The following is a 21376-nucleotide window of genomic DNA, read 5'->3' as shown; positions in this document are numbered from 1 at the left end:
TACTGGCAAAATGTGAGGAGAAGATCACCAGATATGTGTGGTGGTCTGCGAAAACACATTGGATGGTTAGTCTGTGCTATACTGCTGCAAAGTTCACATTGGGTAAGGAGCTAGTTTATCAAACAAAATGGTAAAAACAGTCTAAATTCTAAAAGACGTCTAAAACCTTGCTAGCTAAGTGTGATTTCCTTCCTGAATGTCACGCATTTCACTACATGCCATAATGAAATGGACATAAGCCTAATCATTTGAGTTTACAATCAAACGCTGGCTGTGAAAATGTCACTGATGCTCCTGTACTGCAGGAATTGAATCTCAAAATGTTTTTTTTTCTCTTCTCTCCTTTGAGGGTAACCAGCATTTAAAATGCTATAGCTTTACTTCTGCTTGGGATGCATGCAAAAGAGAAAAATATTTAAAATTACACCATGTAAAGGGTTTTACCAGGCACATATTACATACATAAAAAAGGGTTCTGACCAAAAAGAATTACTGACACTATCTTTACATACATTTTAGTTCCCAAACAATTAGCCAGTGAATATTCTTGTATTCTTGCATTAATACCTTTCAAATCCTAAGATGTTGTAGATGAATAAAAAAATGTTTATCCAAACAGACTGCTTAGACTGTGAATTTCAAGCATGTGTATATTTTATCTGTACTGTATAGACACTGTATATTTATTAATCACAAAAGAATAGCTTAAAAATCACAGATTTTTGATTATTATGACTCCCATGATAATGTATTTTATTATACTCCAGTTGCATGAAAACATGTAGCTTCTTAACTACATTTAAAAGCCTAAATTATCCATTTTTGTAGTTCTAGAAATGACTTAAAGTGAATAATTGCCACTAAATTAGCTTATTATTTAACAGTCATTTAAATAATAGAGATGAATTGTTGAGGTGCTGTTGAGGAATTGTTGAGAGATTGTTGGAAAGCCATGACATGGCTTTCAGTGATTGTTATACCGCTGTGCCATGTGTCTCATTCATTACTGTGAACATTGGCAACCTGAGTCCATTTAATGGTGATAGATCTCATCTGTCATAAAAGAAGTTGAGAGCCTTAACTCTATCTAGCCTACGAGGCTGTTATGTGACCATTGTTATGAGTAGGCTGTCATTCTCAGTGGAATTCTGCTGAAGGACAAAAGTAATTGTGTTCTTGTAAAGATAGTTGATTGGACCACATGGATTATCCATGGTGATCTTTCTTGGTAAAATGGCAACAGAAAGCATCCTTCATTTTTTTCTCCATTGTCATATGCACATCCAGGGAGTAAGCTTCTGCTTTTGTCAATGTAGTCCTGCATATTGGAAGGGGTTCAAAAGGTGTCCATTGTGACTTGTAATACAAACAGTTATGTAATGAAACATACTAAAGTAGCATTTCCTGAACCAGGGAGAGTGAGTAGTGTTTGATTACAGTATGGCTTATAAAAAAAATGGCATTAGAAAGGAAGCTTTATCCAAAAGATCATCCAGTAAAAAAAAAGTCAGCTCCAGAAGTGCTAGGACCATTCAAGAGAATGGGGGAAATAATTACATAAAATATATACATAATGATTAAAATTTCCCCTTAAGTGATTATACACAACACATTTGGGTCCATAAGTATTTGGACATTGGCACAATTTTCTTAATTTCGATTCGGATTCGAAATGAAGCAATCAAGATGTGATCGAAGTGTAGACTTTAAGCTTTAATTCAAGGGATTTAACAAAAATATTGCATAAACCGTTTAGGAATCCGAAGTCCCTCCATTTTCACATGCTCAAAAGTAGTTGGACAATTGACTGATAAGCAGTTTCATGGCCAGGTGTGGCCTGTTTCCTCATTATTTCATGACAAATTAAGGAAATAAAAGGTCTGGAGTTGAGTCCAAGTGTTGAATTTGCATTTGGTAGCTGTTCATCGGAACTCTCAATATGTAGTCCAAAGAGGTGTCGATGCAAGTGAAGGAGGCCATCAACATTCAAGAACAGAAAGGCCAGAATAGACTTTGCTAGAAAACATCTAAAAAAGCCTGCCCAGTTCTGGCACAAGATTCTTTGGACAGATGAAATCAAGGAAGGGCTCGTGGTCCAAAACATACCACATCATCTGTAAAACATGGTGGAGGAAGTGTTATGGCATGGGCATGTATGGCTGCCAATGGAACTGGGATATACTGGGTTATAGTGAGCTCTACTTTCTGCTCAGATTCGGTCAAATGCTGCAAAACTGATAGGACAGTGCTTCACAGTATAGATGGATAATGACCAAAAACATATCACAAAAGCAACCCAAGAGCTTCTCAAGGCAAAGAAATGGAATGTTCTTAAATGGCCAAGTCAGTCATCTGACCTCACCCCAGTTGGGCATGCTGTTCACTTACTGAAGACAAAACTGAAGAGAGAAAGACCCACAAACAAGCAGCAACTGAAGGCGGCTGCAGCAAAGGCCTGGCAAAGCATCTCAGGGGAGGAAACTCAGCATTTGGTGAGGTTCATGGGTTCCAGACTTCAGGCAGTCATTGACTGCAAAGGATGTGCATCCAAGTATTAAAAATAATCCTTATATTTATAATTGTTACTTTGTCAAATTAATTTGGAGCACGTCAAAATGGAGGGAATCTGTAAAAAAAAATGGCTGTAATTCCTAAACAGTTAATGCAATATTTTTGTTATAACCCTTGAATTAAAGCTGAAAGTCTACACTTCAATCACATCTTGATTGCTTCATTTCAAATCCACTGAGGTGGTGTACAGAGGCAAAATTAAGAAAATTGTGTCACTGTCCAAATACTTATGGACCCGACAGTATATATATAGCAAAATTATTGAGATCTCTGATGAATATTTAAAATAAATGGAAAATTTTAATCGTGAAAGGTGTATTGCTCTCTTTATTGCTCTTAGTGTTCAGCTTGTTCACACTTAAAAGCTTTTTGTCATCCATTACCATGGTGATGACCTGTGCAAGTCAGGAAATAGCTTGAAAACATACATTACCAGTTAAAAATACCTTTAAGCGCAAATAGGGCCAAAATAAAAGTTTCAAAATTTTGTAATTGTAGAAGAAATGCAAAAAATTGGAACAACAAAAAATGAGTAAAGGGGTGAAAACAATATCACAGCTTCAAAATTGACAAGATACTTCATTCTTTGAGACAGATAAGACCACAATCAATGTTTTTGGCCATGAACACAAGGCCAGACTAACACTATGGTTGTATAGGCTCCAGCCTAGGGCCTAGGGTTTTTCATTTAGCATTTCTTTTGCATGTCTAATAAAATATACAAAATTATCTATATAACATAAATGAGTTCTCCTAGCAAATTTGAGAGTGAGGCTCATAAATAAAAACTGCAGCAAGAGAAAAAAAGCTTAAAGTAATGAGTTCAGAAGTGGTCAGTGTGAGGAAGAAAGCAAGCTAACATCAGCTAGCAGCCAGCCAGAGCTAACATTACCATGTGATCCAGTAACATCAGTGATGAGTTTACATTTGTTAATTTTCTGCACCGCTGAAGCTAACAAGCACTGAATAAAGCTACTGTCATTTCCAGCATTCATTTGCTCGTCCGTTTCAGGTTGTTTTTGGCAAACATTATCTTATTGTTCCATTGTTCCTATTCATTATGTTGTCATCATTTTATATATTCATTCATCTTCAGTAAACACTTGATCCTGGTCTGGGTCACAGTTGATCTGGAGCGTATCCAAGGAACACTGACTGTGTGGCAGGAGTTCATCCCGGATGGGATGCCACACACACACATACGCACACACACACACACACACACACACACACACACACACAAACACACATATACACATTCACACTTATGGGCATGTTTTTGGGAGGTGGGAGGAAACTGGAGAACCCAAAGGAAACCCACACAGACACATGGAGAACTTGCAAAACTCCACACAGACAGTAACCCGAGCTCAAGACTGAACTTGAGACCATGCAGCTGTGAGACAGCAACCCTACCCACTTGTTGCTTTGGGGATATTTTGCAGGATTTACCCCAAAACCCCCAACATCTTGAGGAAGGTTAAGACATTGCTATAGACAAATCTTTCCACAAGATTTTAAAATGACCCAGAACAAAAGCGTTTGTTATGACTACTTCAGTCTTCAGATTTAAACCATTTTAAAATCATGTGGTCTGAACAGAAAATGACGGTCCACGTGTACAAACACAGCAGTATGAAGGAGCTTGAAATATTCTGTATGGAGGAGTGTCCAGGATCCTCCACAAGCATCTCCAACCTTGATATACCTACATTACAAGAAGAGACTCAGTGCTGGTGCTCTATTCAGGAGAGGTTTACATTTTTATAGCCAGATAGACAGATCATTTTGAAACCAGGATTTTGTAGAAAATGACATTTTATGCTTGAAAAAATAGCGTTAATATAATAATAAGATTAAAAAGGTGCTCATTGCATGTGCTGTTAATGTTTGCTTATCATAAAGGGTGCCAATATTTTTTAGCCTGGTCCTGAAAGCCAAAGCTAATAACCGGTGTAGATCAGTCTAGAAAAAAACGTGCAGAAGTCAGAATGTCAAACCCATCACGATGTCACGTGACTGTATGATCTGGGCACATGCGCTGGCACCTCGATCAGACGGGATGCGCGATGCGCGAGCTCTGAAGACGACTGGGCGATAATCAGAGATTTTTTTTTTATTATTGCTGGAACCCTGGTGAGAACCTTGTATCGAGCTGACAGCCTGGACTCTCGCACTCTGTCTTGGGCGTGAACCTACACACACACACACACATACACACACATACACGCGCGCGCGCACACACACACACACACACACACACACAGCGGCGGCGGCGGCACGTTAGAGGGTGTCGAGACGAGAGTGAGTCGGGCAACGCACGCGCCCGTCGGTTCGTTTAAGCGCGCGCCGCTCGTATCACGGGCGCCCCTCCCTTTTCTCTCCCCGGCGACTCCGTGCATGAGCGTCAACAAACACACTGAAGTATGTGAATAAGCAGCGGGCCTTCTCTCTCAGATCAGGATACGACCGTGCTTTCCTTAAGGACCTCTTTTTTTTGTACATCATTCTCCTAAATATGTCAGCGGAATGCACGCGGCGACCGATTGCTGTTTTATCGCAGGTGAGGAAACGCATGTCGCCTGTTGCTCAGATGTCTGTCTGTGCATTGTGTGCATGTGTCATGTTGCAATGCATGAAGATTTTCCATGCATATTTCTGTATCTAGCATGCATTTCACAATAATACACTGAGTAAAACGAAATCGCGTTATTTATGTGCGCCAGGGCTGTGATATCATATGAGGGATGGTGATTATTATTATTATTATTACTATTATTATTATTATTATTATTATTATTACCAAAATCCAGTTCAACCCAGCCAAATCAGTATCGGTGCTCATCTGGGCTGTACTAGGAAAAAAAAATCCTTTGATCGTCATTAGTCTGTTTTATCTCTCTTTTTTTAACTGATTGTGAACTTTAGTTAGAAGCTGTTAGATTCTTAATGATTCAGAAGGCATTGGAATACTGCAATTATGTAATAAGGGTCATCCTGAATATGCTTTCATGCAGTGAAAGTGATTTAAGTGTAGGAGACTAGATCTGAAATGGCTCCCGACTCCCTTTCTAAGTGCACTATTCAGGTTATAATGCTTCTCTGCACCTCTTAGGGCATCACAATTCCAACAGGGTTTGAAGCTGGAGATCTCAGATAAACCACTGAGATAAGTTCGCACTTAGGGTTACGCCCCACCACGATTAGACCATTAAACATGTTTGAAAATGTGTGACATTAGTATTAATGCTGTGTTTTTACTTAACCTCATATGCTCCTTTACATTTTCAAACCGTAAGGCTACTAAGTATTAAGTACCCATATGGAAAAAAATGCAAAATGATTAGATATAATGTTGTAAGAGTGAGTTGTGGAACTGCACAACCAGCTACAGTTCATTGGAGTTAGAGGAATATGTCAGAGGAATTTGTTCGATTATACACCAGTGTTAGTCTTAAATGTTAAAAAAAAAAAAAAAAAAAAAAAGCATGACATTTAGTGACCTCAGAATGATCCTGTGTGTGTGGAAGGATTACTTTGCAATTTTTACTTCACTATTTTAGTATTCCTTTGAGTAAAAGGTAGCATAAGTTACTCGAATCAATAACAGTTGAAAAGGACTTTATGCTCAGTACAGAACTGATGCATTGTTAAATAATTGTTAATAATAATAAAAAAAAGAGAGTGTGAAAGTGATAGTTTTAGGATTAAAAGCTAGACTAGCCCTGTAAATATCTAATTCTGTTGTCTTCTGATGTATTCTATTCTGTTGTGGAAAGTTTAATCATTTTTGATTGGATCTTGTATAGATGATTGATTGCAGTAGTAATTTTGTTGATGAAAACTATGAGGAAAAATGTTCATCAACATCTTTTTTTTCCAATCTGAAAATAAAATTAACTAAATTAAATTTTGCTCTTGGTGAAATGTAATGAATAAAACGAGACAGAAATGTAAGAAACAGATGAGAGCAAAAATCAACTGTTTCAACAGTTTTGCATATACTGTAGGTTTATAAAAAGAATTGTACTTGTAAGTTTGTAGTTATATGTACTATAGTAGAAAGTGTTTAAAGGTAAATGAGACATGTAAAGCCTACACGAGAGATAATACTGAGGAAGGTTTGGAGGGAAAAATAGAATAAACTTTTCATTTGCATTTACTAAACCAGAGAAAAATTGCTAATAGTCGGCTAAAGGTGATAGGCTATTATGTATTTCTGTCAAAAGACTAAGATAAGAATTGAATCCAAATTATATGTCAGAATTAAACCTGATTGATTTCATAGGACAAATGATTAACAGACACCATTCAGCTTGCTTTGGTACACAAAAGCCATGAGAGTCTGTCTATTTCTATACTAAGCATATACATTCTTTCTCACTCCGTTTAATTAGTGAGTAATTCATGCCTCTCTGCTTTCTGGTGCAATTTACTATGGAAGTGATTATGATTTCCGTGCTGCAAAAATTACAGGTTAATTTTGTCTTTATTTAGAGTTAGAATAAAATGGTCTTGATTATGTGATCATCTCGATGTACATCAACCACAAAAGAGAATCGGAAAAAAAACATTTTTACATCACAGACCAATCAGGTGCCTTAGCAGAAAAATAAAAAATTAGTATAATTCCTGGGGAAAAAAAAAAAAAAACGGTTGTTTTGCCCATGTGAAGGTCACGATCAGGTGAAACACCCAGAGATTTTTATATCAGATCGATTTTTTTCACACTGATCAGATGAAGAAATGTGCCTTTCTACATTGCATTGGGTGTGTATAATTTCAGAGTGATGACACTATACCCACAATCGCCCAGTGTAGCAGGGGTGTTATGTTTTTCACCTCCTGTGTCTTTTAATACAACAGTCTCAGCCCCATCTTGTGCTGCTTAATGAGTTGGAACCACACTGTGCCTCATGACTAGTTTCTTCATATTTATGAAATAAAATCATTTCTAAACAAATCATTTCCAGAAAATAACAGATTTAGGGTAGCTGAAAAAGCTTTGCATTGAACAAATGCTGCTTTGTAACAAGATTTCAATGCATCATCAAGCTAATGGTTTATTATAACCCATTTTGCAGTTCAATGTACAGTGCATTAGGGACTTAATGTGTAACTATATCAGTATGAGGCAATCTTTCCCTGTGAACGACCACACTGGAAATGAAATGCTTTCGCAATTTAATAACTTAAGTTTATTTTTTTTTTTACTATTTGCATATTAAGGGTTTTTTATGTTGCAAGAACACTCCAAAACCACATCCAACTAGAAGTCACAGCAGGCTGCGTGTCTGATAAAACAGGGTACCAGCTGAACAAATAACACCATATTGGCCTGGGACTGGGGCCGAGCTGGCCCACAGGGACCTCAAGCAGACACACACTCTCACACATACACACTCATAGATTGTTTCTAACAGACACATATAATTCATACACACTCACCAAATCACAGATAGGCAATTTTAGGTTTCTCAAGTGTGGAAATAAAGCTGGAACCAACAGATGATTTATTTTAATGGATGCCCAGTTTGGCTGTAAGTTAGAAATATTATTTTAGGTTTAATGATTTTCTTTCCTGTATGGTTTGCAGGATAAGTGGTACCAGTTATCTCTGTATAATTACGGTCATTCTGACACAAGTCCAGTATTCAAATATAACCAAAACAGTACCAAAATATATTCTTTAGACACAGGTTTGGATAAATATTCTTTTTCATGAACATGTGTTTCACTTTCTCTTCCTTATCAGCATAATATAATTAGGCCTACCATGTTTATGAAAATTTAGCTTCTAATGTCTTCTATTGACTTTTATAATATAAACGTAATAGTATTGTAATAAACAGAACTGTAATATTGCACTTCCAGCCATTTATCAACACTGATCATAAGTAAATTATATTACATAAATCTCTCTACCATTTAGACTATAAAAATTAAATCAAAAATTAAATCAAACAATAAATAAATTAAAAACTATTACTGAAGTGATGAGGTTAATAAGCAAATAAACATTGTACTGTAGTAAAAACTACACCAATACAGGGTGTCCCAAAAGCCTCCATACATAGGGGAAATTAACACTTTAGCAAAAGGTAACTTAATTTACAAAACGTCCTCTACATGATTGCCATTTCTTTGCAAACACACACAGAGTCTCCCACTCGTGATGAACTCGTGTTAACACATCTGGTGTTATGCATGTAATTGCACGTCCATCTCAACCTCGCAACAGCTTCCCAATTGCACGTCCATCTCAACCTCAACATCTTCCCGATCTAGCCATGACGTTCTTCTTTTCTCAAAGGCATTCTTAAAGACGATCTGAAAAAATATTATATAATATAAACTAAGTATGAAAAATTTTTGAAGACATTTTGCTAAAAAGTGTTAATTTCCCTTATGTAAGGAGACTTTTGGGGCACCCTGTAAATATTGTATTTAAATATTGTTTTTATGCACTAAATAAACTCATAGTATTATAAATATTCTAATAATAATTTGTCTTTTGTGGCAAAACATAGTTCAAATAAATCTAAAGTTCATAAATCATAGCTTTTGACGGAGAATAACGATTAAAATATGATGGTGCAGAAATCTGATTATATAAAGAAACTCTTCGAGAGCGAACTTTGAGGGGTTTTTTTTGTCTTCTGACTACATACTGTATATTTATACTGAAGCATATGATCGTGGAATCAAATAATTATTCAACACAAATAATCCTAGTCATCTCAAATAATTTTTGATTTGACAATCATATTACTGTGCCAGGTTTAAATACAGTAACCAATGATCTCTTATCAGTGTTGTTTATCTTGTTTATCTTATCGTTTCAGTTATATACTGGGTCTTACCAAAGGCAATTCTAAAGATTTTAATTGTGTGATAAAACTTGTAGCTCGTTATCATTATGTTGGTGGAATAACAGCAAGCTCTTTTCCATTTCCTAAAACCAGCTTTGTTATCATCGTTATCACAAATTTTTATTGATTAACTTATGCAAACTGTATTGAATGAAAAAGCAAACCATGTAATGTGATGCTGCTCTTAACAACGGGCTGACTACAGTTTAGACTAATGCACTTCAAAAATGTTTCAGACTCCTGGTTTCCGAATAAAAGGCTACTTCAGGGTAGTTAGGGTTGGACTCAGATATAATGTGCTTATTGTAATATGCATGATATTATTTTTGGTTGTCTGAGAGCACTTAAAGAGAAGTTATTTTTAAAGAGGAATCGATTGTATATGGTCCCTCTCCATACACCAGCATCTGATTTCAAGCAGGCGCCAGCGTGTCGGTTTGGATCAGTCGACTGTAGATGCCTCAACTTGAGCCAAACAAATACAACCCTGCCAGAAACACACCTACACACTGGTGACTCCAGACAGAAGTTGAGCACCAGGTTTTAAGGGTGGAATTGAGCGTTACAGAAAGTGGCAACACTACCTTATTTATTGTAATACACCAAGACTTAGAATAGATTGAAAATGTTCAGTGTTTGCAAATATTTGGATTAATTTCAAATACACAGCTTAAAGGAGCCGTTTGTCATTTTTAGAGCCCCCTTCTGTAAGGTGAGTTGCAAATGTAGTGAAAACATCAACAGGCCTTCTCCGTTCCTCCAACCCTTCAGTTCAAACATCATACGACATGATGTCGCTTTTTATGAGCTATGTTCTGTTTGGAGGCGGAGCTAATTTCAGGGCCAGAAATATATGTTAAAAAAAGCTGTTTTCTGTAGAAATTGTATGATTGTTGTTGGTCTAGAAACATTTCCTAACATTACAAACTACACTTTTAAGTGAGTTTTACTCAACATTTCTTTCATTTTACTTAATTCTTCTTTAAATTAAGGGAAGTGCTTAAAATGTGTTCTAACCAGTGTTAACTAAATGGGTTTAATTTAATTTAAAAAGGTTGTGTGGTTTTTCCTGTAGCTTACAGTTCAACCATTTCTCCATTTAAAGCTTTAAAAGGTAACCCTATATATTTTCTAAGGAATAAAGCATAACGGGGTGTGTTGTTATAGCAAAATAAGCAGCAACCTAGTGGTGTGTAGATGTGATTTCCTTATAAAAGAACATTCTGAAGTGTTTTGTTCTTCTTTCCCACAGCAGTTTGTCAATGATTTAACATTTATTAATGATACATCATACTATTCAATCTGTTATACTGTATTTACATTCAAAGTAAAAACAAGATAGTGCCTGTTATCACTCATAACACCTGTAAACAGTCCTTCCATCACTTCTCTCATTTTTCTCTCGCTTGAGGTTATTAAGAAAAAAAAAACTCAGCTTGTCATGTTACCAAGAAAGCACAAAATGCAAACTCCTCAGTCCTGAAGACTTCCCAGTGGTGGAAAACTTCCTGACCATTATAAAGCACTAACACTGGAGACTCCTTCCATAAACGTTAAATAAACATCTCCTTACAGAAAAACTTCACCATATCAATTATTGTGTTTTTCTTTGTCAAATAACACATTTTTAGTCTGTTTATTATTGCAATTACTATTGAAACAATAATGTATTAGATCAAGTGCAATAATATAAACCTGTGATTTGCCTTACAACTGGAACTACTTTCAGAACTGCTGTTATTCAACACTTTCTGACGAATCAGATTCGAAAATTCAACAGCAAATTCAGCAATTCAAGAAAATTCAAGACAGGAGAGAATTCAGCTATTTATTTCTGTAAAGCTGCTGAGTTTTTGTATAAAATAACAGTAGAATCCTCTAGAACTATACACAGGATGTATACTGTTTTACTCACACTTAAGTTTTTACATCTGTGTAGTAACATCTATGTGATACAGGTGGCTTAATAAGCATATATATGTACACAGTATATGTAAAGTGTGACTGCATTATATTAAGTATACTTATTTTTTCTCAACATAAGTCATTGTGTAAGATTTAAAATTTCTATATAGTTTGAAAATGAAAAGCTTCTGCAGGAAAGAAATTAGCATGTAGTGTTAATAGAATTAACAGATTCACATGCAGCTGTTTTCTTCTGTATGCTCAGGCTGCTTTAGGACTGCTGTTCCTATGTGAGAGGATGTGTGTATGTCTGTGTATCTTGTCTCCAATGAGCAGGGAAACACTTCTGTGCTCACACCTGTCACCCAGGTTGTTTTTTTTTTTTTTGACTCAACCATATTCATATCTCTTCTCCTGCCCGTCAGCAGCATCATGAATCTGTCATTACAGGTTGATGCAATCATACAGAGATGTGATAAATCTGATCTGGGTGACGGATGAATGTTAAAAAGTTATACTTGGCCACGATAATAGATGTTTTTTAAGGTCTTGATGTTTTGCTGTCATTCTTTGGCCATTTTCTCTTTTGTCTAATGACATTTCTTTCCATCTCTGTACACATAACCCTGCATTTACACCGGCAGCGATGCAGCACGACAAAGCAGACGGAAGTCATTCATTTTCAGTGAGAGGTGGCAATTTATAGCAACAGGAGGCAGAGTGAGTGTTGACGATGTAAATTGGGCAGGGCTAGCAACACAGAGTTTATGCAGAGTGTATGCAAATGAGACATGGAAGTGAGGGACAGTGCTGTGCCCTTTTTCCCCATACTGTGAAACATTATCTGGGGTTTTTGTCTCAAGATCGTTACAATTTTTAGCGCCTAAACCTAAAAATAGAATTTTTTGCTTCAACTAGCTAGACATGACTGCAAAAAAATGTTTTCAGCTAATATGGACACTAGTAGATGGTGTTTCACTACATGGATACATTTTATATACATTCTTTTCAATGCATCTAATTTGTGGTGAAAATGAACAAATATCTAATTTCTTTGCATAAACACATCTGATTTGTGGTTAAATGGGTGGTGTTGCATATGATCTGTAGCTAGCTGTGTAGTTTGTGTGGACATATTACACTAATAGCAGGAAAACCATAGCAACCAGCCATACCGCAAGATAGAAACTGCTGCCAGCAATTAACATACAGCTAAAAAATTGTTGCCAGTGTGAATGCAAGGTAACTGATGAGAGCTCCTTGAAAATTCACCGAACTTTCAATGTTGAAGTGTATATATTTTGAAGTGTAATTTCTTTCACACACACAGGCCTGAGTGGAGAATGAGAGTGCCGTGGCTCGGCGTGACTGCTCGGGCCGCTATGGGGCTGGCATGATTGGTCCGGCTAGCTGGCAGCGGCGGGATTATGCTGACGTGCGTCCAGCATGACTCCGCTGGACCTGTGGCTCTCGCGCTCCATCCCCATGTGCCTCCTGCTGCAGAGCCTGGTGCTCATGGCCCTCTGCTTCCCATCGGCCAGCATGTGCCCCAAAGGGTGCGTGTGTCAGCGGGCCGAGTACCCGCCCTATGGCCTCAACGTAACCTGCAGCCTGGCGGAGCTCAAGGAGATACCGTCGGACCTGCCTGCAGATACGGTGCTCCTCCAACTGGATCGCAACCAAATCCATGCTGTGCCTGAGCGCGCCTTCCAGGACCTGAGGATGTTACGCAGGCTGAACCTGTCCCATAATTCAGTGGAGACGCTAGGCGAGAGCGCGTTTGTTGGCCTGGAGGCCTCGCTGGAGCTTCTCGACTTGTCACACAATCGCATCGTGAGCGTGCACAAGGATGCATTCGCACGGCTGAAGGCGCGTGTACTGGTGCATGACAACCCATGGCATTGCGACTGTGCATTGCAGCAGGCACTCGGCGGCATGGCACACAATCATGAAGCGGCAGCGCGCGTCCTGTGCCGCAGCTCTGAGCTGCGGGACCAGGAGGGACGTCCGTTCCTGGCAGTGGACGCCGATTTGTGCAACCTGGCCAGACGCACCACCGACTACGCCATGCTGGTGACCATGTTCGGCTGGTTCGCCATGGTCATCTCCTATGTCGTCTACTACGTCAGGCAGAACCAGGAGGATGCACGGCGCCACCTGGAGTACCTCAAGTCCCTACCGAGCAAACCCAGGAAGCCAGACGAACCAGAGGACATCAGCACCGTGATGTGACGTCATTGTTTACGCCAATAAGGCCTTGACTAAGCGAGTGGAGAAAAAATAGGGGCGAAATTTCTGATTCCGGAGAGCAATTCAATCTTATTCAAGCTAAGACACCAACCATAGATGTAGTCTAATACTTAACATGTGTCTTCTCTTTTTCCAGTTGTGCATTACTGTTACAAAGTATTTAGGTCAGATTTGTAATACTTTTCCTAACTCTTCCTGTGTCCACAAGAGATTTTAACTTCAAAAGTGGCATTAGTATAATAATCACTAGCTCTTTAAAGAGGAGATGGTGTAAATGTCCTGCTTCAGACATTGGAACGTGTGGTTTTTATGTTCCAGCTGGTAAAATGCAATCAATAGTCCCTATAATAATCTACCCACATCTATAAACAGTTGTTAAACACCTTTATGACCAGTACAGGTATTTTGGTATTCCGATCTCAGGTTTAAATGTCGAGATGACTTTTAAAACCCCAAAAGTGTTTTGTTTTGAAGTTTAATAGGAAACTTAATAAGTGGCCTCTTCTAACAGATGGATATACATGATATTGTTCAGGATGTGGTGTTTAAAAACGCATGAAAAACATTTGATTCCCTTTAAACTCCATAGACTTTATTAGCTAATTGATAATCAAAGAAGAAAGGGCACAGTGCTTCGGAAACTGAAATTGGACGTTTCTTCCAACCTTCTGAAAAAGGTCATGTTTACGTAATCTCCATTACCTCACTGTTGTTAATCTGTGCTTGTTGAACAGTGTAATCCTAGAGTGTCAATGTTGATTTCTTTGTGCTCCAAAGAGCCTTAGTGGTGAGACAGAGTCAATATTTTTTGTCTTGGGTCTTCACAGGCTGGCAGTCAGGCTCGTTATTGGTGTCTCTAATATCCCTCATGTATACAACAGCCATCATCAACTTCATATTAGCCATCAATATTATGAACAAAGCAGCTGGAATGAGTAATGTGTTTCCGTGAAATGAATTGCAAAAACGAAACCTCCGGCTCAGACGCCAATTTCCATATTGCTTCCCCGTTCCGGAGGTGAGACCTGCATAGTAATTATGGGATGTCATAAGAAGAACGATGAGGGCAGTGTGGTCAGTCTCTGTAACATCATCATGTGTGTACAGTAATTTTTAGCCAAATGTGAAAAGCTAATTGCAGCTGTCAATCTCCTGATGGGCCGTACTCACTGCCACTTCAATGGTCCAGCAAAAGGGGAAGCAACAAATGAAACAATATTGAGATAATAGGTAATAGAAAGAAGGTGATGAGGATGAATCAAAAAAATTCATAATTCAGTTCCCTCCTTTCTACACTCTCAGAAAATAAGCACACTAAACTGTACCTTTCCTTGTTGCTTTGGTGGTACTCTCCAAGGTACATCTTTCGTTAATTTAGTCTACATTCACAATACCAGGTTGACGTGACACAAATCCGATTTTCTGCTTTCATATGATACAGATTTCACACTAAAATGTGATGTTTTCAAATCAGAACTAAACCACATTTGTATGTAGTCCTAGATCGGATACAGAACTGTTCATGTGGCTACGCAACATGAATGAGAACGATCAGACTGGACTATATTTGGCTTTTTCCTAATGCACATGTTTTGGTTGCTGTCACAGATGTCTAGTGACAGCAGTGATTATGTTCAGTGGAAGGACGAAGAAATTGGTGATATGTTTAAGGATATTTAGGGAAATGAATTGATTGCTACCGAAACCAAGTAGTTTTTGAAACAATTGCCTAAGAAATGGCAAAGCGCAGCCAAAAATGAATGTGGCTACAATGCCAAAGAAACACTCTCCCATATAAATACTCTGTGAATCCCTCCACAGCGCGGTCCCATCGTTGTTGGCTCCTGTCCCGAACCCACACATCGCTTGGCACAGAAGTGCCAGTAATAGCTGCAAAAACAGCAAAAGCTAGCCATCTGGCTTTTTTATTCCCCTTCTCAACCTGATCATGCTGTTTGCTGACCTCCAGAGCAAACCGACGCAGATTTGGGCTAGTAGCGCGTTCATTTGTTGCTTCTACTGTACTGTGATGGATTGTGTCACGAATATGACTTTGTTCTTTGTGATGCATGTGAATGATACAAAATTGATAGGCTGTGTGTTTAAAGACAGTTATGCGATTACGAATGGGAACCAAATGTCAACCGTCAAGAGAGACAGATCCGATCTGAGCAAAAAATCTAAACTGTGCAATGAAGCTTGCAGTAAGTAACTTTTACCTAGAAAGCTGCATGTAGTATACCTTTGAAGCTTTATTCTAGAAACTATTTATGGTCCATTTATGTAGCTTAACTCATCTTTAAAGGTATATTATGTCCACATTACCAGGTGAAAGATACATATTAAAAGTACAAAAGATGTACCCTTGGTGGTTCCACCCCACCAACAAAGGAAAGTAGTCTGTTGTACTATTTTTCTGAGAGAGTTTTAGCTACGAGGTGCTTTAAGCATAACCCTTTCAATAAAAATCCTAACTGAGTGTTTACAGTTCTATACTGTGTGTTTAGAGTTAACACTGGCGTAAAGACAACGGCAGATGGAGATCCCTTTAAAGCATTGTTGTTGAATGTTTGTTGCCTTGTCTTGCAGAAGAAGTTCCACATATATACACACACACACCGTGTAGTGCTTAAGAGTGACAGGAGCTGTCGTTCACTGCATAATTCACAATGAAGCACGGTGTAGCCAAGGACTCGGGAGATTTTTATAAGTGCCTGAAATAACTCGTCTTTCAATATCCCGTTTGACCGTCAGCCATACATTCTGTCATTCCTGATTTAAACTCAGCTGATTCATGCATGCCTGGCCTTAGGGACACTTTCTTCTTTCCCAATGTTTTCTACACAAACACTACAAGATTTAAAGAGAGAAGGCTGAAGAAAAATCGTAGAGTGGCATGTGGAGTTAATGGCTTCGGCTTCATTTCCGTCAGATAATAGTGGAAGGAAGAATGGATGGCAGTGTGATTTTATTCCATTCCTGTTTTACACTTTCATTTTCCGAGTATAATTTTTCTACCTGGCAAACATCAACCTGTCTTCTGTTTTAAAATAGTAACTGATTTTGAAGACCTGAACACTGAATACCACTGATGGTACATCACATTAGAAGTGCATGTAGAGGAGAAAATGAAATAATAAAAAAAGACTCTGGCTTGGGGGAAAATGGTCTCCATTCGTCTTGTACTGTGTTCATGAGGTATTCATAAATGCAAAAAAAAAAAAGGCTTCACTAAATGCATAGGTTCATAATGACACTTTATCTTGTTATTGACTTACTCTGTTATTTTACATGAATGTGAATTATTTAGTACACTTGTACAGCCAGAGAGCCTCTGGATGACCTGACAAATACCCTTCTGGCAGATTGTGTTTATAAAGCCACATGGCACACATACACTGTGTAATGGTCATTCTCATGTGACAGAGTGTTTTTATTTTTATGAATCTCGTCAGGAAAACATGTTGAAATTTGCATTAGACAGTAATAGTGGTCCTCAAATGCAGTACAAAAGATCATGAATAAACCATGGAGTGAATGCTGATAAGGGGGCAGTCAGGACCGAATTGCGTTTGAAGTGAGACGAGAGCCGAATTGTCAATGGTTCACTAAAAGCATCAATACGGGACTACATGAATGCTGCTGTCTCACTGATGTTGATGGCTCACTATTTGAAGCTGGGTTGCATATTAATAGAGTTTCGGCTAGCTCTGAATAATAAATTACCCTAAAATTACACTTCGGATAGGATCTATTTTTAAATCCTGATCATGCAGCACCATGTCGTACCTCATGGTTATTGTCCAAAAAGGACAAATTACAGTCTACCGATATGCAGAACATATTTCTGGCCTACCAACAGGCAAAGGATTTACAAAAGAAATTACTGCAGGAACCAGAAATTAAGTTCTAAAATAAACTGTCAGAAGCTAACTTGTGCAGTCTGCCCAAGTCATGTTTAAATATGGAAAACCTTTATGCTCCATAGTTACTTATGTGCATATGCTTATGCAATTACAGCCTCTTTACATAAAGACTGAATGAATGAGCTTGATAAAGGCCCACGATTCAGCACTTTGCTTGTTATCTCTGCCTTGATGGCTGTTTATGCTTCAGATTTATGGCAGTAATTAAGAGCCGTTCTCCTGGAAAGTGTTCTCGTGGGTTTTTGTACATTTTTGCAAATGAAATGAGACATCAAACAGCTCCTCATTTGGAGGATGCCTTAAAATTTGAATAATTCCCAAAGAAGAATGTCACAGGCCTTCAAAGAAGTGTTACATAAGGAATAAAACATGACAGGGTGTGCTGTTATAGGAAAATAATCAATGAAATGGTGATGTGATGCAGCCTGACATGAAGAGGAGTTACTGTTACAAGCTAAAGTTGATTATTTTCCTATAACAGCATAGGCTAAAGGGGTTTCTTGCTCTTATACCACACCAATTTGCCAATAGTTTAAATTTGTTTTATTTATTAAAGAACAGCTTTACTTTTTATATGTTTATAGCTACATTTAATGTTGTGGATTGTCCATGATACAAGTTCTTGTTATCACTTACATGATAGCAGCTATAAACAGTAGTTTCCTCACCTCTTTCCTTCCTCTTTTTTTCTCTCTCTTCATGTTAATTAGACAAACAAAATGAAGCTTGTTGTGTTACAATGAAACCACAATGTCCTCAGTCCTTTCCCATGTTGGAAAATGTAAAGTTGCATTCTTACCTCTGACTGTTATAAAGTGCTGACACTAGAGACTCCTTCCGAAAATGCTTAAGAAACAACTCCTAACAAAGAACTTATATATTTCAACGATTACACGTTAATCTGTTGTTACTGTAGAAACAATAGCATATCAGAACAAGCTCATTAATATAAACCTGTGGTTTGTAGCTACACTGCTATAAGAGCTGCTGTTATAGAAAAATGTCAGAATCGTGCATTCTACAATGTAATAAATTATGAAACATCCTGATGCAAATACCTTCAAGCAATGGCAATGGATGGACCTCTTACAATATATTGCACAAGGTCCTCAAAATAATGAACTAAAGTTGGTTTGACCTTGTATATTAATTCCCTCATGATGATTTTAACTGTTACAGAGAAGTTCAGCAACTCCATCTTTGTCATCTTACCCCTGCAGTGGAAAACAGTGTACAGATGGATAAAAACCTGCTTCTTTAAGGGTTCTTTGAATATTTAAGGTCATATCTGGAACTTCTTTTGATAGGGAAACACTCAGTTGTAGGGTTCTACACAAAAAAATTAAGGATTCCTCCAGAAGGACAACAAATGACCCTTAAGAGCTTGTAAATTGAACCTTTTTTCTGCGTTCTGTGCACCTGCTCATGGTTTCAAGGTACTTTGTCTAGAAGATCAAAAATAGCAACATATAAAATATCAGTATAAAATTGCTTAATTATATTTTTACATTATTCCCTATAGAAATATAACCTTGCCATACACTCTTAGAAAAAAAAGTGTTTATGTATAAACCTAGAACAGAGTGTTACCCTTTTTGAAATATTTGAAGTAGAATCTTTTAAGAATCTAGAAAGCTTATTTTAAGAATTTCTAACAGCAGCTTGACAGAAATCTTGATTTTAATCTAGAAGCCAGAGGTGACAATGGCAAGGAAAGATCCTTGGCATGAGGAAGAAATCCTGAGAGGAACCAGAAACAAAGGGGAACTCATCTTCTTCTGGGTGACATTGAATATTCTGTAGAAAAAAAATGTTTTTGGACGGTTCTTTGAATATGAAAGGGAAGCATTTCTTTATAGTGTTGGCAACCTGTGAGTGAGTTTTCTTCCCAATCCATCCTCCAGAAGGACAAATAAAAGACATCTTTAGGGTTCTTTAAGAGTGTATTTTTAAGAGTTTTTTAAAGATTTTTAAAGACTATTCTAGATTTTTAAGAATATTTAGGACTTAATTACTTAATTACACTATACACTGATACAGTAAAAAAAAAAAAAAAGAAATACATTGCAAATATACACAATGTTTGGGCATGCGTGAGCAGGAGTCTTAAGCAGGCTATAATCATAGCAGCAGTTTTAGGAAAGTTTAGGTTAAAGTTTAGGTTTTTTTATATCTAGGAGGTATACCAAACTATTACAGGTAATCAGCCACTATGATCATTTCATACATAGTATGTCAAAATAAAATTCAGAACAGTGTCTGAAACCCAAGACTGGTTACGGGGATGATAATAGGAGTGTATAAAGATGTGTCTTCTGAGACACATATCATGTGAGTGTTGACATACAGGTTGTTGTTGTTGTTCATTGGTCCACATGTTTGATTTGATTTGGTTTTTTACACCAGATGCCCTTCCTGAAGCAACAGTCCCCAATTTTATCCAGGCTTTGTACCAGCAATGGGAGCACACTGTCTTGTGCAACCTCAGTGGCTGGGGTTGGTTCCCTGGCCAGGAATCGAACCAGGGCTCCCACAGCCTAACCACTAGGCCTCCAGGGACCCATTATTGACATAAAGGTATTAGTGTTACATTACTTCTGAATAACAGTCCTATTGAGTGTTTTTATGTCTAATGGATAAAAAGTTTAAAAATACTATACTAATATGCTCATTATGCTAGTAATACTACGTTATTATTGGACTCATATTTCTAAAAGCATCTTACCTGTGGCAACCTTTAGGCAAAAGTAACCTTGCAAGCCACTCAATAAAAATGCATAAATATGAATGTAAATTCACCTTTAAAATAAAACAGAAACTTTTAACTGTTAAAAAACTGAAACCTAACTACTAGCTGGTAACTTCAAAGCACTGCACTCAAGATGATCATAAAGTGGTTATGAGTAAATATATTCATACATTAATTTATCTATTCATTGTTAATCTATGAATAAATTAATTTTAAAAAAGGTTTGGACATCTCTGCTATATATTAAACAGAATAGGCAGTTTAGAATACAGTCACAAAGCTGTACTCTACCTGCACATCCCATGTACACTAGGCCTAATTTATTTACAAAATGGCACAATATGCTTTGTCATAGTCTCATCCATTAAGATAGTACTCTGTTTGAAAAATGAAGCTGCTGTTCCTGTTTGAGATTGGATTGAGCTAAAATAAAATGATTAATATTGTATATAAGGGAGGGAATAAGCTCTCTAACTCAAGGCAATGCATGAACAATTTGAAATGCCTAAATCCATCACCGGGAGAGTTAGATGGATCTAACCTAATCATAACTGAAAGAGTAAACACATTGGCTCGGTCAGGAAGTGATGGTGGGAGTCTGTACTGATGATAAATTGTGGAATAAATTTTTGTGTGCACCCGAAGCTAATGTTCCAAAAGTATCTTACCCAATCAAAATCTGTGAAAACAATCAGCAGAAAATTACACAGACTATAAAGTCTGAGACGAATATTTTTGATCAGTTTTGTTTTGCTTATGTACTCCATAGCTGTGCTTTCTAACTCCACTGTGATGCTGTCTTGTGTAATTACTCTATTCCAGCACGCATGGCTAAAAGCATCAGCTAATTATCAAGCTTAGCAGTTGTGATAGAGTGAAGCAAATCAAAAATATGCCAACTTCAGGTCCCAAGGATTAAATCTGAGAACCACTGGGTTTGTATTAGTATTCATGATCATTTCTGGTATAATGGTCTCCAATTAGCCATGTGCAGTTCATCATTTTTGGGTTGCTAATTTCTGCATAAGGACCCCTGAGTCTACTTAGCAGGAGCTCTTTAATATTCCAAATGGCTTAGTGCAGCAGTGGAGAGTCAGGAAGTT

At 37.6% G+C, this 21376-nt stretch overlaps 1 protein-coding gene across 1 annotated transcript; it reads left to right on the top strand.

Moving 5' to 3' along the window:
- Positions 1–4584: 4584 nt before the first annotated feature.
- lrrc3b (leucine rich repeat containing 3B) lies at positions 4585–20390 on the top strand. The gene is made up of 2 exons (XM_026929452.3): positions 4585–5134; positions 12679–20390. Exon 2 carries the CDS (start codon positions 12795–12797, stop codon positions 13578–13580), a length of 786 nt encoding a protein of 261 aa, XP_026785253.1. The 5' UTR covers positions 4585–5134; positions 12679–12794; the 3' UTR covers positions 13581–20390.
- The last annotated feature ends 986 nt before the right edge of the window (positions 20391–21376 follow it).

Source organism: Pangasianodon hypophthalmus, chromosome 23 (genome assembly GCF_027358585.1).
Source record: "Pangasianodon hypophthalmus isolate fPanHyp1 chromosome 23, fPanHyp1.pri, whole genome shotgun sequence".
Classification (NCBI taxonomy): domain Eukaryota; kingdom Metazoa; phylum Chordata; class Actinopteri; order Siluriformes; family Pangasiidae; genus Pangasianodon; species Pangasianodon hypophthalmus.
The sequence above is the reverse complement of the archived record's forward strand: the minus strand, read 5'-3'. Positions and strand labels throughout refer to the sequence as shown.